The sequence below is a fragment of the Labrus bergylta genome, chromosome 14, assembly GCF_963930695.1.
Source record: "Labrus bergylta chromosome 14, fLabBer1.1, whole genome shotgun sequence".
In the NCBI taxonomy this organism is placed as follows: Eukaryota; Metazoa; Chordata; class Actinopteri; order Labriformes; family Labridae; genus Labrus; species Labrus bergylta.
Window position 1 is genome coordinate 8,386,452 of NC_089208.1, and position 25,044 is coordinate 8,411,495.

A 25,044-nucleotide genomic window follows, 5' to 3' on the forward strand; every position below is an offset into this window, starting at 1 on the left:
ACTTCAGTAGGACACAAACACTCATTCTTGTTTTAAGATTATTTAATTGCTGATTTTTTTTTTTTACCCATCTTAAATTGTTTTGTCTTCAAATTTACAGTTACTTATTGTTGAAATGTGCCTTAAAGCATCTTGAATGTTGCATTATAAATAAATAAATCAGTGATCACTGCATACGAGTCTTACTTCGTCCACCATGTGGAAACACCGCCCTCTGCCGGCTGTAGCAGGTAACACAACATTTCCCACAATGCTGCTGCCGCACCAGCCCGGAAGTAGGACGTTTATTGACAATATGGCCGCGGAACTGGGTTTGGATTTGTAGAAGAAGAAAAAAAAAAATGTAATTTGACAGCGCACACCGGGGCTGCGACGACAACAACCCGTTTCCACTTCAGGAGTGTGCGGAAACAGATGCATTTGAATGAAGGGAGCCGCGGAGCCACGGGACGGTGTCAGTGAGCTGAGGAAGCGTCCGGAGTGTGAAACCCGTCATGTCGTTTTTCAAGAGGAAAGGTGAGGAAAAGGAAAGCATCCCTGTAAAAGACAACGAGCAGCCTCGGAAAGGGGGTTTTCCGGGCAGAGGAGAGACCGGACCTCCGATAAGATGAGGAGAAAGTGACCGCAGACCGAACTCCTCCTCTGTGGTCGTCTGTGAGAAACGAGAGAGCCGCTTCATGTTAACACGGTTAGCTTAGCTGTGGCCTCTCTTCTCCTCCCCTCTCTTATCTCACCCGGTGTCCGCCTGTGAGGCTGGCAGAAAGCTGTCAACTTGCACCGCGTTAGTATTTGAATGAAAAGATGCGTGTTAGCGATGAAAACATCCCCTTTTTGTTTTTTTAGCTGAGTTTTATCTGCGGAGCTCACAGTGTGAAGCTTCTGCTGTGACAGCTAGCTGTGTGAGCGTTTTACAGAAAGCCTTCAAAAGTCACAAATATGGAAAGGTAATAACAGACAGTTGAAGTTACTAGCTTCAATATAGGATGTAATGTGTTTACAAGTTGTTTCATGAACATAAGTTTAAGCCGCAGACGTGTTGTCAGCAGAGCTTCACACATTGTTACAGTGACTGAGCTGATTGACTTTAAGCATTGTTGATGTTAAAGCACTAAATGACCAGGCTTAAAAAAAAAAAACCCTAAAGCTTAAGCTGACAAGCAAAAGAATGGTTTAGGATACGGAAATTGTTAATCAGCTTAATATTTGAATGCCCTTTTTAATCTATATGGAGCATCAAGTGGGTAGGTGGGGGCAGATACATACGGGTTCTGTTGTAACAATCATTTTCTACTTTATGTAATAATAAAAACAATAACTTTATTATGCTTATATGATAAATCTAGCCCAAACTTTTATATATTTTTTTAATGCCCCCCCCCCTTCCCCATCCCTCACCATTCACATGATGTATTGCGATAACAGATTTTGTTTTTGCATTTTTAGAATTTATCCCAAGTGGCTTATTACAGAGGAAGCAATTATATATGTGACTGTGTCATGAGACTTCCAAATGTTTAGGATGTAATTACCTTCATTGCTTTAAAGATATGTTTTTTTTTAACTTGAGCGAGGATGAACAGCTTCCTTAGAATAACAACTAAGATAAATATGTGTGAGGGATAAATATTTATATCATTGTCTTTCTCTACAGATCCAACATAGATCTAAAGATATGGGCAGATATATTGGTATCAGATTCCCCCCCCCCCCATTATCGGTATTGGCCCCAAAAACCTCATATCGGTCGGGCCCTAGTTCTAACTACTTCAGCAAATCTCATTTGGCCAAGGCAGGGAACAACACAATTAAAAACATAAAACAACAACACCAAAAAGACAAAGAGAAAATACTAAATCAAATATAAACTTACTTATAAAAGTTCTACAGCTTACTACTGAAAATACCTTAAACTGTGGTGAGTAAACAATCGACTACAGTTCACAGAAACTTATATTGAGGTACTGTTTTAATCACAGCTGTAAAAGGTGACATTAGCTTCATGAAACACGGATTTATCGTATTCGATCACAGGTGTTTTTAACATATTAAAAATAAAGTGTGCTTACAAATGAAGCACCACATTCTCATGCTCTACTGTTTCAAAGTTAGAGTACTAGACGTCTTTTCACAGAGTGTCCTTTGTAACAAGTGTTTTTCTTTGCTTTGATTAAAAAGTAGACAAATGTTATGGGGCACACTGAAGAGGACGTTACTGTGATGCAGAGTTTGCCTGATGTCTTGTTTGTGTGCATATTCTGGGAATCGGCACAGTTACTCCTACGCCATTAACTGGCCCAGGATCGAGATTAGCGGTTTCTCCTCAGTGTGGTCAAAACAGCTGACACAGCAGATCTTTTAAAATGAGGAAATATAAGAGAGAGTGCCGTTACAATGGTGAAAGGAAGCCAGGGTGTTCCTCGTGTTGTGGCTGTGTGCTTTTTTGTAGTTGTACAATGATTGACTTTTCGAGGCCAAGTTTTAACTGTGGTCAAGCAACGATTGAATAATGTTAAACTATTGTGAGCTTTTATTAATCTTTTATTAACTTCTCTAGGATGTCGCTCTGGGCGTCATTCGTTTTTTTCTTTGTGATTTTCATTGAACATTTTTGTTCAGTTGTCCTTCAGTTAAATTGGTTTTGGCTCTTATCAGGCGTCTACACCACCAGGACAGAATCCTCATGGTGCACTGAGATAAAACACCATTTGAAAAATTGTATGAATCACATGTTGTAGGTTTAAAAAAAAAAGATTTTTAAGTTGCTGTTTTGTCACAAGGAAGTGGTTTCATATTCTCTGCCCATCAAGGTTTAATTGCCCAGTTAGGTTACTCCTCCAAAATACTGTTTACTTCTCTAAACAGAACATGTAACACAGCAGCTCTGTATGGTCTGATACACATAACATATAATTAAGATAATGGTGTTTAGTTCAACAGCAGATGTTTTTATTTGATAGATTTTGAAAGTGTGACAGAAAGCCTATTAGTGCCAGACAACGCTGACTCCTGACATGTTTGTTAATTAACAGCTTTGTCTCCCTCAGACTGAATCTCAGCCTCTCTGTCCACTTTCTTACAGCGGCGCCTTAAACGTGTTCTTAGCTTGATCACTTACTGCGGCAACAGCCTCGCCTGAAGACATGAATGTTGAGTCACTCTGCTGAGAGCTTGCTAACCATGTCTGCCTCTGAGCACTCATTCCACTGCAGGCTACATATTCAATCTTTTCATTGACAGCTTCAGAGTGGCTATCAAAAGTCTTTCTTATAACTTCTGGCACCCACCCCACCAGAGCTTATAGACCACCAAGGTCACAAATCTAAGAAGGACTAGTCCAGCATGAAGGCTCCCTCAGTCCTGTTCACTATGTATGTACTATGCAATGAGCAGGACTGAGGAGGGCATTCATGTCAACACGGCGTCCGTTTTTATTTCCTCATCTGTGAGCGGCAGCAAAGAAAGCAGACGTGCTGGAAATGATTTGTTAACGTCGTAACTCAGGGTTGCGTTTTTAATAAATGTAAATAAAGTCACTACAGTATGTTGTTATGTAATTAGTTGGTTCCAGTCTTTCCGGTGACACAACGCCATGTCTTTACCTCACGCCTTCAGTAGCCATGAATGTATGAAGGTTTCTGGACTCGCCCTGCATTGTGAATCAAACTGCTGTATGCTCCTCTAGTTACCACTCTGCTCTCTTCTTCCCTCCTTGCAGCCAAAAGCAAAGAACCCGAGAGAGGGACCGATGCTAAAGTCAACAGAGGTGAGTTTGTCATGGACCCGCTGATGTTATGAAAGTGTCACACGCCACTTTTTTAAAATGTCATGAAAACAGAGAAGGCGTAGTAGTATCTTGTGACGCATTTGTTGATCCAAGGCAAGTAGAAAAAAACATAACATGATAGATGTCTTTGCGCCTGGGTGCTCTCAAAACTGATACTGACCTTTGCAAGGAAGTGATTGAAATTTTTGTTTTGTTAAATCACGCTGGTAATGTTGTCACAAGAACTGACATTTTGACCTCAGGCTAATTAGAGAAACACATACAGCTCAGAGTAAAACACAGAGCAGTCTGTCTGCTCATGTATCTCACATCCCCTGAGGCCTCTGTGCACAAACTGTGAGCTCTTTGAAAAACCTGCACTATAAAGACCTTTTCAAGCAAGTCACTCTGATGTTATGCTTTCAGGCCGCTCAAATCCTTGATATCAGTTTTTTTTTCTTCTTCTTGCATAACACCCATTTTCTCTCATCCCTTCACCGCCTGCAGCGCCGGCCAGTCCTAACTCTCCCTCACTCGGCCTGAGGAACCACCATGCAATTCAGGAAGCAGCCGGGCCCAGCCATGTGGCCATCAACGCCATCTCTGCCAACATGGACTCCTTCGCCCGCGGCCGCACCGCCATCCTCAAGAAGCAGCCGAGCCACATGGAGGCCGCACACTTTGGAGATCTCGGTAAGGAGCCTGCATTCATGTGTCCGCGTGTTGGTTTAAGTGAAAACAAACATTGAACCGCATAGTTTCAATGGACATCCCAAAACAGAACTAAACTATAACATGTCAGAAAAGTTAAAAGAATAAAGTTCAAGATTATTTTCTTTAAATTCCTGTTATTTGTCCTGGATTTAGTTATAGTGAAACCGTGTTTTTGTTCCAGCTTATAGAGCGAAGGAAACAAGAATTAGAGCAACAGAAACATTTGATCTGCTGATTATTTCCCCATTTAGTCCACAACATTTCATGAAAACTTAAAAAATGCTCTTTGAAACTAGAAAAAGCTTTAAGTTAAAGCCTCTGTATTCCTTTTTTATGTAATTGGCACACAGAAACAGATATACTGTACGTGCATCCTATTCTAATCATGATTCATTAAAAGCAGCAAATCTGTCATTTATCAAGCTGAAGCCAGAAAATATTTTCAGTTGTATTCTTGAAAAGTGTCTGAAGCAATAAAACGTCTATTCAAATTCAACCTCCCCAAAAAAGTTTGGACATTGTGTAGAATGCAAATTTAAATTTAAAACCTAATGAAGATTTCCAAACGTTGAAACCTCATGTTTACTTGAAAATACAAAGGCAACATAGAAACAAATGATGACACAGAAATTTGTTGTTTTTTTAGAAATTGATAATCCCAGTTTAAATTTGATGCCAACAACATGTTTAAATGTTTGGGACAGTGGAAACAAAAGACTGGAAAAGTTATGAAATCCTTTAAAAAAACAACTGATGGAACATCTCACAGTTAATAAAGTTAACCTGCAACAGGTTAGTAACATGACCCGGTATAAAAAGAGCATCCCAGAGAGGCTGAGGCCATCTGAAGGCAAGATGAGGAGGGGTTCGTCAATCCAACTTCATAGCCAAAATAGTTCTTTAACATAATATTTTAAAAATTCAGATTCAGAGAATCTAAAGAAATCTTTGTACGCAAGGGAGAAGGCAGAAACTTAATATTGGATGTGATGTTCTAAGGAGACATATCAAGGCAGAATATTTCTATTGGAAAAAGGAATAATATGACTTTCAAGTATAAATATGAGACAGCATATTGGCACAGTCTCTCGAAGAAAAGCACAACACACAGACAAAAGGGAAATGAGTAAGATATCATAACCATCATCATCATCAAGCCAATTCATACCAAATCTTATCTCAAGACACTTTACAAAAAGGATTTTTTTTAATATATATATTGTTCATAAAGACCCAGCTTTTTAATTCATTTTTAATTTTTAAAGGCCATTTTCGGCCATTTTTACCTTGATTGGATTGGACAGGGGAAGAGAGGCAGAAAATGGATTATAGCCTCTGTACATGGGGTGTGCAACGTAACCGTTAGGCTATCTGACTCCTCAAAAAGAAATGAAGGCCCAACATTAATCCATCATGAGCACAGCACTTCTAAACATTGAATATCAATGTAAAGCTATCGATATAAACTTTCTTGTGCAAGGCGGAAACACACCTTGATTAATCCACTCACAGGATGTCATGCTTGTGTAGTTTTGACAAACATTCCTCAGCTCGTCTGCGTGACGCTGTCCTCGCAGTCCGTCCTCTCCTGCTGTCAATAAACAGCTCGCCTCTTTCTTATTTTGTTTTTTATCAGAGGTGCTCTAAATTTAGATTCTGTTTACGTTCTATGCGTGCCATGCTATGAAGCAGTGATTTAAAAAAAAAAAAAGCAATCTGGCACATGATGATGATGGCAGTGACAGGAATTGTAAGAGCCAGTTTTCCCAGAGAATACCTGGTGTGAGTCACACGGAGGTGGAGGAACCTGTGCTGCAGCTCGGACAACAACATTTGAACGAGACTTGCCAGGCGGCGGCTGATCATGTCTGGGTCTGTGGTTTGCACGTAAAGAAGAGAAAGGAAAGAAGTGGGGGAGGTGGATTCAAAGAGACAAAAGTGCGTTAGTTTCAGTGACAGTTTGTTGGCGGCCGTGACAGTTCAAACCTGAGCCAATGACTAGGAGGAGTTAAATACTGATTTCATCCGGTCAGAGGCCTGCATGAGCTGACGGGCAGCAGAAACCATCATCCTGAATGTGTTTTAATGCGATACACTTTTTCTTTTGATGGTGGTTGCAAGTATAAAGGAGATGTAGCACATGTAAGGGGCACTCTAACAGACTTCACATGTGCACTCCTGAAAATATCTACATCATTTCAGGAGGACTGCTCTGGAGATTCTCCTGCTCACATATGCTCCTCACAGCGGGAGACTAACCCTGACAGACGGGAGGAGGGGTGGGGGGTCTAGTATTGGACCGGAGCAACAGAGTCCGCTATACGATGCTATAATGAGAATATTTGCCTTTTATATCGATGCTACTTTTTAGTTAAACAGAATGACAATGTCAAAAAAAAAAAGAGCAGCAGTCACAGTATATAAACGTCACTCCCCCCCTCCCATTGGCTCGAGCTAAATTTTATGGAGACTATCCTGCTGCTGCGTTCTCACATCAGCTCACTTGTTGGACTTGTTGTGGGAAAAATACTAGGAGGCTGGCAGGAGAAAGTCCGTGTGAAGTCAGAGTGAAGAATTCAGCTGTTTGTGTTCACACATACAGCTCCTCCTGTAAATATTTGCATTTGGAGTTTTTCAGGAGCCCTATTTGACTGACTCTGAAAAGATATGCTAATAAGATGGGCACTTGTTTGTAACCTGATTCAGACAGGTGCTGCGATGGTTGCTTTGATTTGAACTAAGTTGACTTCCATTGTGTGATCTTGAAAAAATAAATAAAAAAATCTTAAGGTTGATGAGCACTGCAGAGTCAGTGACAACTTTGAAAGCATTATTTTGTTTTCAAAGGGCAAACATAACAGCATGAAGCCTCAGCCCCCGCTTCAGTCTCTTTACAGCTGATGTGCTCTGATTCATTATCACAGCTCGTACGTCTGTTTGTTTATTTGTTTTCTTGTAAGGAGAGAGTGTGTGTGTGTTTTAGTCCCCCAGGATGATGGATGTTCTTCAAACTGTTGTGTCATATGTGTCAATCCCTTCAGGTGTCAGATTTTGTTTTCAGCTTTCAGACGTGGCTGGAGTTCAGCTCTGGCTGTTTCTGCTGACTACTTCATGCAGACAGGAATGACACGATGGACAGAACTCACACAGCTGCTGTTGACGTGCGATTCTGATTTTTATTTTTATTTTTATTTTTTTCTGGGTTTAGTCGGTTGTGAAATTACACAGTCGAAGGCCGCGGACAGAGAGCTGGAAATTCACAAGACTTCAAAACAGATTTCCGGGAGTTTAAATTCAGCTCACGGCGCAGCTCTCAGCCTGGACCAAATGATCTGTTCACATAGGAAAGCTGAACACAGAAAATCCACTTTTTATCTCTTACTTCATGTTGCAGCTGCCTTAAATATAATGTGCATTTCATCATCCTGCTACACTGTAAATAATAAAATAGTACTACTCAGTCTGTTATTAAAGTCCCACTGTCTAATTCAGACTGAAGCAGGTACATCTTGTTGTTGCTATGCTAATATTTATTCTTACAGGAAGTCTATGAAAGCATCACCTTGGTGTAATTGTACATCATCTCTACTAAAGACATCTGTTTCTAGAAATACAAGGATGAGAAGAGTAAACATTGTCTGTTGTGTTGAAGAGATTATTAAGACTTGACTCCACACAATAAGACTCAGATGGCTTACGTTGATGAAAGTTTACACATCAGATGAATACTCATGAGGAGACATGATTCAACATCACACTTCTGTACTCGTGTCTTGCTCAATCACATCTGCAGAACTTTTCGAAAGGCATCGCATATATCCTAAAAGACATTATCATTATCAGGGTCACATTGACCCACCTAGACTAAACTGTGACGTCTATAACACTGGAGCAGACAATAAGTCTACCAAACATCCTTGCAGGTATCAGGAAAAACAGTTGACACTCTCTAAGCTGTACTTGGTGTTCTAATAACAGCTGAACTCTGTCAGGTCTGACTGACACTAGAGAACAGTGAATAAACCTAGTGACACCTGTACATTATAATCTAAATAACTACAGAAATTCCACCACATCTTTTTGTGGCACCTTTTTCTAAAGGCATCCAGATGGATGCTTCCTAAGATGAAATCACTTAATTATAGATTACATTATCATTTAATTTTTACTGCAAACCCAATTACCGATACTGCAAATGCTCTTCTAACGTGTGCTGCAGACAGTGGAGGAACATACAAAAAAAAAAGAATCAGAATCAGAATCCAGAATCAGAATCCAGAATCAGAGTGTTTTGTGTGGATAGATAAGTCAGGAAGGAAAAAACAAGGAAGGCTACAAGGAAAAATAGGGGAAGGAAAAAAAACCTGTGAAGAGATGGGGAAGGAGGTTATTCTGTTAATGAATGAATTCATTAATTATGCTAAGACTTGTATCGATTACGATAACATCAATGGTGGTTAAAATGATAAAACTGTAAAATGCTGAGCGCGGTAATTAATGATAACGACAACCATACTGAGGATGTTTGTAGAGTCAGGGGAAGTGATGCCCGGTCCACACACACTGTGAGAATATTGTGTTAAACTGAAGAGTCTGAGCACTATCTGCTAAACAAACGACCTCTTTTAAAATCACCCCAGACATGGTTTCTACATTATTTGTCTTTAGGATCCTGATTTTGGTGCAGCTGTGGCTCAGTTGATAGAGTTGGTCGTCTCTCTACAGGAAGGTCGGAGGTTCGATCCCCAGCTCCTGCAGCTACATGTCCGATTTGTCCTTGGTCAAAACAATTAACCCCAAATTGCTCCCGCTGCTTCGTCAGAGGTTTATGATTGTGTATGAATGGGATTAGTTACTTCTGATAGTCACTTTACAAAGCAACCTCTGCCATCAGTGAGTGAATGTGTAGGTGTGACATGTGGTGTAAAAAAGCTTAGAGTAGTCAGGAGACTAGAAAATTGCTATACAAGCTGAAGTCTGTTTACCATTTACCATTTTTGTTGTTGTTGTTGTCATTTCTAGGTCATTCCAGTGTGAACTATCAGCCCCAGGAGTCCCGCTCTCGGCTGTCAAAGACAGTGGACCATGTCCTTCGGGACAACGTGGCCATACCCCACTACCTACATTTCAGTGAACGACGGGGCGCCGACCACCTGGTCCGGTTCTGGTTGGAGGCGGAGAGATTCCGCTCCGTCAGCTGGTCTCGGGTCCGAGCGCACAGCCTGAACTCTGTCAAACAAAGCACGTTGGCTGAGCCTGTCCCGGCCTCCCCGGACAGCTCGGAGCGCCCAGGACTAAAAGAAACCACGTCTCACACCCTGTCCGGAGACAGCGGCAGTGAACGGCCCTCATTACAATCAGAGCAGCAGGACTCCTCCAGCAGAGAAGCAGACCTGAGACCTGGCACCCCAAGAGCAGAAACCCCAAAAAGACAGGCCCCCTCCAGGACGGGGACGCCCTACAAGGTGCAGGCGAACAGCACCCTGAAAGAACTCTCTGACAAACTCATGAAGAGTGAGTAAACATCCCTTTTCTCTTTTCTATTGTGTCTAACCTCATAGGCTCCTGCTGCTAAATCCATTTAAAGTTCAGAAATTGTTTTTTGGTTCCACTCATGGTCAGCACATTGCCTTATTCAATGGACTGGAAAATAATCATGAAAGGCCTTTTTCACGTTTAGGCTGTTTAAACTTTTGAAAGTTTGAGAGCCTTGTGCCTTTTAGATGGTGGAAATAGACTTCTTCTTTTTTCAACAATAGTTTTTTTTTCACTCTACCCTTTCTGCTCCTCGATTTCTGTGCACCAAAAACATTTCTCACTAGTGACCTGAAACGATTTGGTCATAACAGCAACACAATGCCTCGCAGATCCCGCTGTAGCTCTGTTGTAGCTTCACACTGAATCAGAGTGCACTCTAACAGCTTTAAAGGATAGGTTTTCATTTGTATTGCATATCAGTTAGTTATCTAGGTTTAGATAATCTACATTGAAGAGGTCAAAATGCTCCAGCAACGCTTGTAGTAAGAAGATCAACTTTATTAACAATTTAGACCAACGCGTTTCGGCTGGTGGCCTTCATCAGGGTCTTAGATAATCTACATTCTCACATGTTAATAAAGAGGCCTTATGAGCTGCTGTGTTTCTGCTTCTCATAATGGTTGCAAAGGAGGAGTAGTGATGGACACTGTAAAAAATGAAGCGGATAAAATCCACTGTCCTCTTTCCTTTCTCTTTTAAAGTAACACAAGGCTTTAGGAATCTAAGACAGATCAAAAAGTTCATCTTGATGCTGCTGTGAGGGCCCTGACACATCAAGGAGATCGTCGGCAGTCCCTCCTAGTTGGACCGTAAGTGAGCGGTCGTCGCCCCCAGTTTTTGCGGTGTGGTCTGGCTCCGTCCCTACCCGTTAGCCTTTTTTGTTGAATTGTCGGCGGTGGTCGGTGAGAGGAATCTCTCTGATTGGCTGTTCTGAGGTTTCATTCCTCTCCAGCTCTCGACACAGGTTCAGAAAAGCCCCTTGAGCCGACCGCTGTGGTATCCATGCTTTCACACATTAGTGCATTAGTGTCGCCTCCGCCTCTTCTTTTTTCACTAAAAGACCAAGGACTGACAACACCAGCGCCATTTTCAAATTTTTATCAGACAATATTCCCGATTAGAAGTTCCTACAATGCGAATGGTGAGCGACAGCGATGTGAAAATGGTCTTCTCAACAAAAGAAAATTGCCCCCAATTGGGGATCAATAAAGTTTATCTTATCTTCTCGTATCACAACAATGGATTACCGCTACCTGCTGGCATGGAGAGTTATTTCCTCTCACGCATACGCAAAACGTACGTGGTGGTTGGCCGTCAGCTGCAGTCTTTGCGGTGTGTTTCAGTGCAACTTTTTTGGCCAAGACAAAAGGCGACGTGAGGCGACGCCATAGTCTGCCTTCGTCGCCACTAGTTCTTTGCCGTCTGTGTGTCAGGGCTTTAAGTTTTTATCGACTGCGGTGCTCTCCTGCAGACAAAGTGGTACCTCTTCACAGATTTGAACCAAACCCTCATGTCCTGCTTTCAAATGTATCACTCATGAAAACTCTTTGCCGTGGAGAAGTTTCTGCAGCATGCTGTTTATCACTTTGTCTAACGCCTATCCAACAGCAGCAGTTACAGCCATTAATAAAAACAAACAAATAGTCCCTCCTTATGCTGATGATAATGTTTTCTTAAGTAGCTCCCAAAGAGGCATCAGAATACATTTACTTGTTTCATAACCAACTGAAAACTCCTCATACAGAAGGAGCTGTAAGACGTCTTATTAGCATGACATTTGCTCTTTTGCTTTCAGAGAGAGTTTTGTTTTCTGAGTTTCAGTGGAGGGATACTCACATGAGGTAGAAATGTGCGTTTAAAAGGATGATAACTTTAGAAGATAAACATTTAGAATTGTCTAGACACTCAAACATACACTTAGCAATATCTTCTGATGAATGCTAGAATACATTTAAGCTTGAGATCAGGATGTTTTGCGATGTTTTTCTTCTTCACACTAAAAAATTGAAGCTTTAGGAGCAGATGACTTTGCAACCATTCGATTACAATGTACATTCAGGTGAGGTACTTCTCTTTAAAGAACATATTCCTTATCATTTTACAGATTAAATGTGAGGATAATTTCCTTTTTAATAATAATAATACATTTTATTTAAAGGCGCCTTTCAAAGCACTCAAGGTCAACTTACAAAACAGAGAAAAAAAACAACAAAGTAACAATACAACGATAAAATGAACATTAAAAAGACACATTTACCGGATGTATGAAATCATCGTGAAGAGGATTTGTGAGACAGGATGGGTAATGATCAGACAGAATTTGCCAGTTTAAAAAGATGTGATTTAAGAATGGAGACAGAGTCAATATTACGGATGTCTGGTGGGAGGGAGTTCCAGAGGCGGGGGGGGGGGGGGGGGGGGGCAGAGCGGCTGAAGGCTCTGGACCCCCCTGGTGGACAGGCGGGCGGCTGGTGCAGTGAGTTGAATAGAAGAAGACCTGAGCGTGTCTCGTAGCAGCACATGATGATCCGCTCTGTTTCTGTGATTTTCAGGTATAGAGACAGACGCTGTCACCATCTTCACCAGGTACATCTCTCCAGACGCTGTAAGGCCGATCCCCATCACAGAGCAGATCAGAAACGACATTGTTGGTACGATACAGACGCTTTTTAAATGTTTTTTATTTTATTTACTTTAGTTTCAGTCACACAAGTTGATTGGTGACCTTGAGTGATGTTTCCTGTTTTTCTCTCTGCAGCTAAGATCTGTGGAGAAGACGGCATGGTGGACCCAAACTGCTTTGTTATAGCACAGTCGGTGGTCTGCGGCATCTTGGAACAACAGTGAGTGTCAGACTATTCATTCTTTAAAGGAGTCAATCGTCACACATGGAAGCATCGCCATGCTCTGAATCTAAGATTAAAAGTGTAGCTTCGGTCCTTTGACATTTCATCACCTCAGCATCCTCAGCAGCAGCAGCAGCAGCTGTGTTTACGTCCTGCTATTTCTTTGGTTTCAGGCACTTTACTGAATTCCTGCGGAGCCATCATTTCTGTAAATACCAGATTGAAGTGTTGACGAGTGGCTCTGTGTTCCTGGCTGACATCTTGTTCTGTGAGTCAGCTCTCTTCTATTTCTCTGAGGTGAGTGAGTTCAGCGGCTCCCAACAACAACTACAATATTTACACTCCTTTTTTTTTCTCCACTTTTTTACATTTATGTTATTAAAACAGTTTTATTCTCGACTCCTTGTTAAATACTTGTCCTCTCTTGCCACAGCCACAAAACAGACTCTTTGGTTCATTTGTTCTCAAGGGAAGTTCTGCTGTCAAAACAGCAATGCTTACATTGCATGCATTATACTAGGTACCGAGTAGGATATACATTGTTCCTTAGTGTTAGTATTTAGTATCAACTTTATGAACAAATTAGACCCACGTGTTTCATATGTTCCTTATATGTTGACACTTAGATGTTAAAACAGTTTCTTACATTATAAAGATCCAGTTATTTGTAGAGACCCTATCTGAAATGGTCTAAAACATCTGCCTGGGAACCTTTGGGAAGTGAAAATAGAAATTGTGTATGAACCCTGACCCATCAATGCAACTCTAAAATGACAAGTGGCTCCATTCACACAGAGAGCAGGGGTTGTCAGAGTAAACATTTAGCTGTAGATAATTATGTGTAAGGTTGTAGGCAGGTCATACAGTAAATACTGATACACAGATATGACAAAAAAAACATGTACAGCAGCTTTCAGTGAAACCCTCATGTTCTCTGTGTGTCCTCTCCTGCAGTACATGGAGAAGGAGGAGGCCATGAATGTTCTGCAGTTCTGGCTGGCTGCAGACAACTTCCAGAACCAGCTTGCGGCGAAAAAAGGCCAGTATGACGGTCAGGAGGCTCAAAATGATGCTATGATCCTCTATGACAAGTAAGTATTCACTTAGCGTCTCTGCTGTCTCCTTTTACTCCTAAACACCCAGTCACAATGGTAGAGTGGAAGTTGTATTTGATTGTTGGGAGTCACCATTGTGTTGTATCTTTAGCTATATTTGGTTAAAGAACTAGAAATGGTATGTTGGTATATTCTAGTTATGTTCTTACTGGTCTATAGTAATAGGACTTTAAGTGGCAGGTTGCTGAGGCTACACTGTTTCTTGTTGCATGTCCCAGGATACAGTTTCAGCTCTCTTCATGCATAATAAAACATTCATAAATGCTACCTTTTTGCACATAGTCCTGCCTCTCGACCTATTTCTGTAACATTCCCTCTTTAATGTTTTCCAGTTTCTCCTCCTCTGCTTTTTAAAACACTCCCAATTTAAGATACAGTGTCTTTAATCAAAGAAAGAATTAAAAGAAAGAATGTGCAGAATTTTTCATCCGTTAGATGTCGCTCTTGAGAAGTAGCATGAAACCAAAACAAACTTCTGTTTGGCAACACTTCGGCTATTCTGAAGGCTCCGCTCTCCTCCAGCGACACACCTCTAACCCCTCTCCAATCACGCCCACACGAAGGAGTTAGCAATTAGAACACACCATAATTAAGCACCATTAAGCACAAGCAGCAGACAAAATTGTCCTTTGGTCGAGCTACAATTGCCTGCATTGTTGTGTGAGCAGGCTAATGTTCGCAACACTTTGGTTAATTAAGACTTTGTTATTCTTCTTTTCTCTAGTTCTTGACTAAAACAGCTTTATATGCACGGCCATCCCGTCCATGTAAACATGATGTAAACATGACTCAGACAACAGTACAGCTGCTAGACAGTCATGACTCCGAGGGTATACAGGATTTCTGATGTATTTATGTGTAAAATGTTGCACATTCTTCCTTTTAACTGTGTATTGTGTTATAGTTTCATCAACCTATATGGGTTTGATTAGAATCTTCATATAGGTGATTTCATCTGAGCTGAGTTTTCTCCTTTTTGTTTTCTATTTAATTTCCAGGTATTTTTCACTCCAGGCCACAAACCCTCTGGGCTTTGGCGACTCTGTACGGATGGAGATAGAGTCGAATATCTGCCGAGAGGGAGGGCCGCTCCCTGACTGTTTCACCACTCCACTTAGACAGGCCTGGACCACCATGGAGAAGGTCAGGCTTTCTCCATGGTCCCTCTTTTTTAAAAATGGCTCTTCTCTTTAATTCTCTTGGATTGGTCATAAGATTTAGTGTTAAAAGTCACAAAAATGATCCTAACACACCCTTGACATAAGTGGTTTCTTTGATTTAATGAACAATGTTGGTCGTAAATAAAGGTCAGTGATGAACCTGTGTCCAGAAGTATGTCTCTGGGCTAATGATGGTCTAACAGAGTTCACTGTTCTTTGCATCTGCTTCAGGTCTACATGCCCGGCTTCCTGTCTAGCAACCTTTACTACAAATACCTGAGTGACCTCATCAACTCTGTGCGGGCGGACGAGTTTGTGAATGTCAACACTCAGGGTCAGGGCGGGCAGGCGGACAATGACCGATCAAGTTCAAATGCCAGCGAGGTCTCTCAGACTCAGGTGAACCCACCTCCCCCCCCCCCTCCTCAAACTTTAACCCTCATGTTCTGCTCCTGTGGCTGTGCTCTCCTCTGCCTGCTGACATTTAGAGCCGCTCCATCTCACTGCACAGAGAATAAAGATACTTCTGATAATGCCAAAGGTTGTGATCAAGCCTGTGGTGTAGTTGTCTGTTAGGGAAAAACAAAAGAATCATTATCTGCAATGCTGCCAAAACGTTTTGCTCATGGTATGTTCTCTACAGCTAGGGGCCAAAAAGGCAGCGATCAAGATCCTGAAAAACTTCGACGAGGCAATCACAGTGGACGTCGCCAGCTTGGACCCCGAGTCCTTGTACCAGCGGCCGTACGCTGGGTGAGTCTTTTCTATTTCATGTTCCTATAATGCGTCAACAAACTGCTATGATCAGCGAATGTAGTCCCCCGAGATCATTCAGCAAAATAACAAAAAAAACCTGTCTCTGCCTCAGAAATAAAATGACAAACACAGGATGTGATTTCTATTTGACTTACGACTAAATTAGACTTTAAAGCAGCTTCATCTGTGTTTTAAATCAGCTCAGTTTTTACATGTATTCTGTGATCTTATTTATCCTCTTGTTCCCACGATGTTTGTTCTTTTATGCTCGTGTCCTTTTTTGATTTCTTTGATTTGCTGATGTTCATATGTAACACTTGGATCTCTTCTGTTTATATTGACTCCAGTATTTTAATGAGCAGGCTTTTAAAAAAAAATCATGTACAAAAATAACTCAATGTAACGCTGTTATTGAAAGACCGAGCTGTTGTCTGTCACATTTGTTTAATTCACACTTATTAATTGGATACAAAGGCATACACAGCGGTGTGATTTGATTGTTGCATGCGTGCCTGAAGCTCTGTTAGGTCCCACTGTCTCCGTCTGCTGTCTTTATCCTCTCCTCTTTCTGCTCAGAAGGATGACTTTCGGGAAGGTGAATGAGATGGGTCAGTTCATCAGGGAAGCGGAGCCGGAGCCAGACGTCAAGAAATCCAAAGGCACGATACACTCACACCTCTCTCTCTTTAACCTGTTTAGCTCTCTCTGTCTCTTTGTCTCCTTTTCAGACTCTGGCCTCTCTCAGTCATATTTGATCTCATTCCTCCTTTCTGCAGGGAAATCTTCTGTGTCCATAAATATAAAACCTCATCCAGTGGCTTCTCCCTTTCTCCTCGCAGCCTTTTGAAATATTAAATAATGTTACCCTCTTGAGGAAAAAAAACAGCCTCCACTACTCTTTAGATGAAACAATGAATAACATCTGTATTTATCACCTCAAGCAGGGCGTCCTCTTTTGTTAGAATGAAGTATGAGCCAGTTTTGCTACAGAATAAGTAGTCTAACTGTCAGCTTTAAATCTGCTAACTGCCTCCTAATTAAGAATCATTCACATCTCAGTAGTGTCCAATAAGGCACTAAATGCTCACATTTTTCAGGATTAACTCACCCTGAGAAAGTCACATTAGTCGGCAGTTTATTTGCTCCCATAGTTCAATATTTGTGCTCACTGGTGCAGCCCCTTTGTCTCACTCAGCCCTCTCTCTCTTCTCCTCCCGTTTAGGTTCCATGTTTTCTCTCGCCATGAAGAAATGGGTCCAAGGAAACTCAGACGAGGTGAGGTCACTCTATGTTAAAAATATCCATAAATGATTCAGTGCTGCGAGACACACAGCTCGGCTCTCAGTGGCATGTGTTCACATGCACCCTGTGACATCAGCCCATGTTGTGTGAATTATTAAAGAGTCCATTTGAGGGCTGCGGTGAGTTGGGGTTAATGTTTGTGCTGTGACTCTCGTCATGAAGGCTCAGGAGGAGATGGCGTGGCAGATCGCAAAGATGATCGTCAACGACGTCGTCCAGCAGTCCAACCACGACAGCCCCGCCAAGTCCACCAAGGTACCAGAGCCTCACTGTCTTACCTGTGCTGCTGTGTGCAGGGAACCCAGACACATCATTTGAGCATCACTTGCTCTGGTTTTTGTAGAAGTAAAGGCAGAGTTTGTTTGACAGCTGTGATCAATCTTGAAGATTTATGAATCAGATAATAACAACATGTGCGACTGAGTGAAGCCAGATACCACTAAGATACCTTGGATATGTTAAACTTGCTCTGTAGAACAGGCCTCAATTCTCCTTCAATTGTTTTCTTTTCTTTTTCTGCAGTTATGACCCCACTGAGGAACCAAAGGATCGTCACTCCATGCAGCCGCTGGCCGAGCCAGTGACAAACTGTTCACAGGGTTCACCCTACAATGAACTGCAGAATGAACAAGGCTTTTTATCACCATCCCAACCCCCGTGTGTGTGTGTGTGTGTGTGTAGTGTGTGTGAATGCGTGTGTATGTGAGACAGATGAATGATTGTTCACACATTGGATACTAGGAAAGATGAAGCAAACCATTCATCCATTCTTCCAATCCTCCAACTCCACAACACTATTAAGGTACAGGTGTTTTGAAAAAAATAAAGCATTGCTTAGCGCTTGAATCCGACCAGAAGAAGTCACTCCTGGTGAAGGAAGCACTCGACTTCATGTTACAGGAAGCAGCACGTCTGTCAGGACCGTCACCGCATCGCTCCAGCCATTCTGTCTGAACCATTTGATTCTTATGTCGGACCTATGGAGGGTGTGACAAGAGCCGAGTAACCCTGACTCTGTCATGGCACATCTCCCCACACCTTTTAAAACCATTCCTTGTTTTTAGATGAAGTCCTTTCTTTAAGGTCAGCCGCTTTAGGCCTCGCAGATGTACAGTTTTTGCAAACACTCTACTCAGCCTGCCTGGAGTAGTTCAGTCTTCTGCTCGCTAACGTGTGCGCTACTACCTTGAACGTTATATGTACTGTAGAAAGCTGGACGTGGGACAATGACACAGAAGAAGAGCTGATTCGGTTTGGGTCTGGCTGACCTGCTCCATGACCTCCGGGCACCTTAACAGTGCATAGAAGAAGAAATACTCCCTTAAAGAACTTAAGTGCTCCACTTGTGTTGCAAAACTCCAGAGTCCATGTCGTAAATGTTCTATATATACAGTATATATATGTAGATTTCTGGTTTACCCCATATATTAATGTTAGTCCTTTTTTATGGTGATCGCTGTTTTAAAAGAAGAAAATGCATCACTGAAACAAATGTCAGTGAGGAGCTGACTGTTCAACTGGAAAGAGAGCTCAGTGAAATAAATCTTTTTTTAATTTTGTTTTTGAGCCTTATCATGATGTGGAAATAAAACCAGAAAAGACTCTTGGTACTATGTACCACTAATGTTTTCTGACATGTATGTGTACTTAATCTATAATATATTTAAATTGTGTTTGATTTAAATACATATATTATAAAATCATTTTTTTTCTCTCTTCTTTTTTGTTTACATTTTACCTGCTTTTTTTTTCTTTCCACTTCAGACTGAAAAAATGTCCTATTGAACAGGTGGGTCAACTTGTAAAAACTTTTAAACCTTTAATATATCAGCTCAAACGAGGGGAAAGTGACAAGCTTATAGTGGCAACATCATTTTTTACGGTGGAACATTTTCACCTCTGACCAGCAGGGGGCGATGTTGACTGACTACGTTAGGGTGAAAACTTCAAAATTGATGACAGACTGTTTCTTGGTGGCATCAGTAGTGTCTCCTTTTTTTCTGTGAATAGTTGCTATTTTGTCATTTGTGAAGGTCCAAATCCACAACGTGTAAAATACAGATCAAACCAAAGTCTTCAAGAGTCACCTCGAACACGATATTAAGCATTTAAAATGATGCGTTTTCTCTATTGGTGAAGTGTTAAAGGTTTGTCAGTACAGAAGACAATAAGTGTTATAATCACGCTCTAATGAGCTGTGCTGATGTGCAGTTTTGCTTTATAAAGTTTCTCCTGTGGTTGCCAGCGCGAGGCTACCTGCACGTGCGGAGGCAACGCCCACCTCAGTAAAGACTGACAGTCACTGTCCTGACCTCTGATTGGCTGACACACTTAATTGACGCACACCAACAAACAATTACTTCCAACAGTAATCTGGTTTACTAAAAAATGAATGATTTCACATGATGAATTTATTACAAAGGCATGTCTCGCTGTCTTTGTGGATCCCCCCCCCCCCTCCCGCTTTCATCAAGGTACAAAAAATGATGCGAGACACCGGAAAAGTCTTTTTTTTAATTTAAAATTAAAACTACTCTTTTGTGAATTCTCCTACCGCAAACGTGAGCAGCCTTTTCTGTTCTGACAACACTTAGGCTGACTGTTTCATTGGCCAAATTAAATATCCTTTTAAAAAAAAGTTCCACTTATTGGACTTTGTGATGTTGAAACACAAGGACCTGATAGAATTAGGCACTACAACAAATATAACTACAGCCTAATCAAAAGACGGGAACAGATAAGGGTCATAACTTTTCATGTTGTATGTCCATCTCTCTGGTCGGGTATGAATGAGACACATGGCCTTACAGGGACATTTTAACATGAAGGTTATAGGCTAAATAATATTTTAAAGGCTTTGGGAAATTCCAATTTAGTTTTTACATGTCCATGCGTGTGTGGGACTCAACAAAAAAAGATCTAATTCTAATTCAGAAATTGAGTTCTCAGTAGGGGAACAGCTCCAAAAATAATAGGCCTATAGGCTAGTTAGTGATTTTAGACTAAGAAGAGCTCTTAGAGAACAACAGAAGACGCTTTATGACAAGTTAAGAGTGAATAAATATTCCTCAAATCGATAAAAAAAAAAAAAGTCAGTGTGGTGCCCCTCAAGTTTTAATTATTCAAATGTATTTCTAGCCGCGCCTTCTTTGCTTTCATTTTGAAAATCCTATCCGGAAGGGGTTGCGTTAACCTTTGCGGGCTTGACGTGGTCCACACACGCAAGTCTCTTTGAAACGCAAAGTGCGCCGCGGTCCATGTTGAGGCAGAGCAAGTGCCTGGAGAGGAGCGGAGGAGTGAGGCGGCTGTGGGACATGTTTGTGTGTTTGTTTGTGTTTGTGAGTCAAACTGCTCTCGCGCTGGCATGACCACTGCGCACACAGGTTTGGGTGTGACAAACATCTTGCACGTGCGCGCGTGGGGTCAAGACTGAGTGGAGGCGCGGATGACTTGACTTTATGATCGGCAATCCCAACACTCCTCCTTGCTGATGTGGTTTGGACGTTTTCTTTCTGATTTCTCTACGCAGACCAGATGTTTTGGACACATTCGCACTGCGGATGTCCAGTCTTTTTTTTTTTTTTTTTTGCGGATGTAGTGCTGATGAGGGTCTAAAGTTGAACTCTTCCTCCTGAAGGTGTGAGCTCCAAATGCATTCGCTCCTGGGCCGGGAGAAGAAAGAAGAAGAAGCCCGGTTTGGGATTGATCTGGGTCTGTCTCCGGGCTTTGCGCCCCACGCTTCCACCATGTTCAGCTGTGTGGGCTGCTTCTGGGTGCTCCTCTCCTCCGCGCTGGTCGCCGTCTGCAGCTTCAGCTTCATCTCCCCTGCCTGGATTGTTAAGGACCAGTTAAGGACCAGTCACCATCACCACCATCACAGCAGCAGCAGCAGCAACAAGGACTCCGTCAGCTTCGGACTTCTGTGGCACTGCTCGGAGACTATGGATCACATGTACCGCTGCTACACATTCGGGGGTCTGGGCAAATTCGCAGAGATCCCCTCCAGCTCTTGGCAGGTAGAGTTACACCACACTCACACACACACACACCCATGTCCACCACATGTGGGTGGATGTCTCTGGGGCATGTGGGGCATCAAGTGGGAAGGACAGGGCATTGTGGGAGCAAGGAAAGAGGTGGTAGGTTAGTAAGCTTCTAGATGAAAAAATAATAAATCTGAGCAAATCATCCAGCAGATTGAATTACTGCTCTTAATCAAGGAAATTACACCTGATTGGAGGAAATTGCTCCTGATTTGAGACATTTAATCAAGAAAGTTGATTATGCACCCAATTAGCCTACGATTAATGTATAATTTAGATTATAACATAAAATAGGAGTTCAGATGACTTGTGTGTTGTTACCTGTGCAGTAATTGCGCATCCCATCAGTTTTTAATCCCATGTCTCAACAGAAGTTCATTTGATCTCTCTGATATTTTTGGAAATTCTAGAGGCAGATGATAAAAGACATTGCTGTGGAAGATACTTTAAAAGTAAAGCTTCTCAGGCTAGGACTTCCTTTATTCTGGAAGATGTTGAATTTTCAAACTTCGAAAGAGGAGAAGTTGTTTAAACTACTTAAAAGAACATTACATTGACAGTGTTCATTTTATTGATTTTCTTTGTGGCCAACAGATGTTTGTTGTTATAAACGTTGGAAAAAAGTGATTTTTTCTGCTTGACTCAGGATGTAATTGTAGCTGAAAGCATTGTGTAATGTGATTACACTGAAAGTTGAATTACATGTAAGTTGCTACTCCCCATCAGCACCCCCCCACACAGTGACACCTTTGATGAAACTTTACGTACATAGCCTCACACACCAAACTAAAGGTGTGACAGCAAACTGAATGATACACTGTTGCTCTGATGCTCCCCTCGGGTCCGTTTTCACCAAAACACATTTAAGATGATGTAGTGCATTTCAGCCAGAACAAATGATGCATTGATCTTTTTGGGTGTTGTCATACAGAGTGACATCTGTAGCACAGCAGGGCACATATCAGAGCTGTGAGAGTGGATCATTGATCAGTGCTCCGCAACCGACAGTGGAAACCTTTAGGGATATGGAAAGTGAACTTTTGCAGCATCCTGCAAATTCTGATGCAAACACATACGCAATATAACAGAAAGTATCTTTAAACATGATATTTGTTGGCAGACGTCTTGGGCTTTGACTTTAGTCAAGGTTGTAAATGATGCTTGGATTGTTGCTTAGGCTGCAGGGCGACAGAGTTTGTAAGCTTGTCTGAGCAAATACAATCAGCCTTGTTTGAGGATTTTAATCTGAGACGCTTTTAATTTGTGCATTTTTTTGCCATAATTTCATTCCCTACTACATGCAGGCTCCTTTGGACCCTTGAATCAACCAAGATCTTAAAAATAAAAAATCTGCTACAGTATACAAGCCACCTCTGGAGTTATGATTAATGTATGAAGCTGAATTAGCATTTGAAAGGGAGATATTAATAAGTGGCTGCTTGTGTTGTGTGATTGTAGCGGAAGCATCTGCAAGAAGGCTTTCTTTTTATTCAGGGAGGCACAGGTCTCGACTCTGCAGGGGCTGATAGGAGCACAGAAAAGATTTCTGTATGTTTACATCCCCTCATTTATATTCAGACACGGCATGCTCTGCACTGAGCTAAAATGTGTTTAAGGCTAATTCAGCTGAAATCAGTCCTCATTTAGTTAGCCGGCTGTCGGTGAGTCAATTATGAGCTTCTCTCAGAGTCAGTTAGGGAGAGTGAGGCTGATGGAGCTGACGGAGCTGCTTTAACACACACACACACACACACACACACACACACACACACACGTTATTACTGCAGTGAACCTCTGCACACCGGCCTGCTCACACAGCCATTAATAAAGGTGAAGGGGCCATTAAGTTTTCATCAGAGCCACTTTATTTCTCCACCACTCCTTACTCATGTACACGTCGTTCTGCTGAGACCTTCCATTATAAACCTGTCAACAACCTGCACACAGAAACACAAACCTGTACAGTAGACATACTTATACATTACCGCTCCTGATGGTCCAGCCCAAGAATAAAGTTCACCAGAAAAAAACACATTTAAATGAAATGGTTACTATTTTTTAACAGTACATAGACCAGTATGAACGTGCTATGACAGATATAATTGTTTTTTTGGTACGGTTTGGCTAGTATACACTGAAAGAATTTGAATTGTGGCAACCCCTGGTGTTGAAAAATGAAGCAAATGCGAAAGTGCAAAATCCTGCATTTCGTCAAGTGTCCGCTTAAGGCTGGCGGCAGAAGCACCTGATATGAAATTGGTCTGGTTAGCTCGTGTCTCAATCGGCAACACACTGTATGGGGGTGAATTATTTGGTAACTGATCCATTTTGATGTGATGAAGGATAAATCTGACACTTAAACCCAAATTGCTCCCTGATTTGTCGGCGGTGTACAAATGTGTGCGAATAGGATTAGTTACTTCTGATGGATAATTTACATAGCATCCACTGCCATCAGTGTTTGAATGTTGCCATGTGGTGTAAAAGCGCTTTAAAAACTCAAATCCATTCACCATTTATTCACAATAAGGCACAGAGGTGACCTGATTGACACGGTGTAATGGTTTGTCAAGAGGTTTAAAACCTAACTCAGCTCCAGCTCCTATACCTGTAGTAAGGCTGACTTGAAAGTTAGTCTGAGCCAGCATTTCAAGCACGGCGACCGCCGCCGATTGGACTCCAAAGCCCCTGGGTTTGTGTTAGAAGAAGAAGAGTACTATTAGTCTTCATCAGAGGAGAACAGTGTTCTCTTGGCTCACTCTGAAAAGACAAGCTGAGCCTTGCGGACACTGTAAGGGAACCTGAGGAAGGGAAGGAAGCGAAGGAAGGAGGCTCCCTGAGAGGATGGCCTACTTGTGCTGTACTTTCTGTTGTCTTTTTTTCTTTTGTCACGTCGTGTTGTAAAAAATGCTTTAGCTCTGCCGGTTCTGACACCAGAGATGTGGTGCTGTCGCCAGCTTGGCAGGGGGCTGCTGCCTACAATGCATTTACCCACCCTCAACTCAACTCTACTCATCTTTTTGGCATTTATCTGCATACAGGAATGCAGCTTATCACGTCAAGTTCCTCACAGAACAGGTGCTAAAGAGCAGTGCACAGAAAAAACACACACAATGAAAAAAACGCTTTAAGATGCTGAATGACTGTAGCAGAGAAACACGGGGGTTACGCTGCGTTCATGCAAAATGTAAATGTTGACGATTCCCATCTGTGTATGTGAGCACCCTGTTCTGTTCGAAAGAAATCATCCAGTCTGAATCAAACAACCAATCAGGGATAGCGTGCACGTAACTAGACAATCACAGTGACTCTGTACAAACTAGCATCCTCCAGCTTCTATGTGACCGGTGTCAGCAACTCGCTCTCTTGCTCTCGCTCCTGACACCGCTTGCATCTTTTTCAACTTTTTTCCAGATGTCTATTGTTATTGATGAAGTGTATACTTAAAGCTAATTAATCATTTTACCATTTAATCCTTTTAATCCTTTTTTTTTATTTTGAAATATCAAACCCACCACTAAGGCATTCATCAGATTGCCTCTTAACCTGTGTCAGATCAGAACAACTAAAAAAGCAATCTTTATTACATTAGTGTTGTTTGAAGCTTTTAAAAAAAATCACATTCTTCAGAAACGGATTCATCTTTACAATGGCAATAACCACGAATAACTTTAAATCATTTTCTGAAAGGTTTTTCGAGTTGAAAATGGTCTTCGCAGTCATTCTTTATTCACGCGTTTGTTTTTTTGAGTTGATCAGTGCAGCTCAGCACACCTAGCTTATTGTAACAGGAAACTTTTGCCCAGT

The 25,044-nt window shown here is 41.7% G+C and overlaps 2 protein-coding genes across 3 annotated transcripts in view; both read left to right on the plus strand.

Annotated features, from left to right (window-relative positions):
* The first annotated feature begins 294 nt into the window (after positions 1 to 294).
* On the plus strand, positions 295 to 18,897 carry akap10 (A kinase (PRKA) anchor protein 10). 2 transcript variants are annotated; one of them, XM_020643342.3, is made up of 15 exons: positions 295 to 516; positions 3,716 to 3,763; positions 4,271 to 4,456; positions 9,500 to 9,991; positions 12,568 to 12,666; positions 12,774 to 12,858; positions 13,035 to 13,158; positions 13,816 to 13,952; positions 14,975 to 15,119; positions 15,368 to 15,535; positions 15,780 to 15,889; positions 16,469 to 16,551; positions 17,115 to 17,167; positions 17,357 to 17,449; positions 17,717 to 18,897. In XM_020643342.3, exons 1-15 carry the CDS (start codon positions 495 to 497, stop codon positions 17,720 to 17,722), a joined length of 1,851 nt encoding a protein of 616 aa, XP_020498998.1. In that variant the 5' UTR covers positions 295 to 494; the 3' UTR covers positions 17,723 to 18,897. The 2 variants fall into 2 exon arrangements, with proteins under 2 accessions (XP_020498998.1, XP_020498999.1); XM_020643343.3 differs by having other exon boundaries at positions 16,472 to 16,551.
* A 1,457-nt stretch (positions 18,898 to 20,354) lies between these two features.
* LOC109991023 (LHFPL tetraspan subfamily member 7 protein) overlaps positions 20,355 to 25,044 on the plus strand; it is a 119,702-nt gene continuing 115,012 nt past the window's right edge. Inside the window, exon 1 of the mRNA XM_020643314.3 lies at positions 20,355 to 21,210. Coding sequence (XP_020498970.1) covers positions 20,845 to 21,210 — 366 coding nt within the window. The 5' untranslated portion in view covers positions 20,355 to 20,844. The remainder of the gene's footprint in view (positions 21,211 to 25,044) is intronic.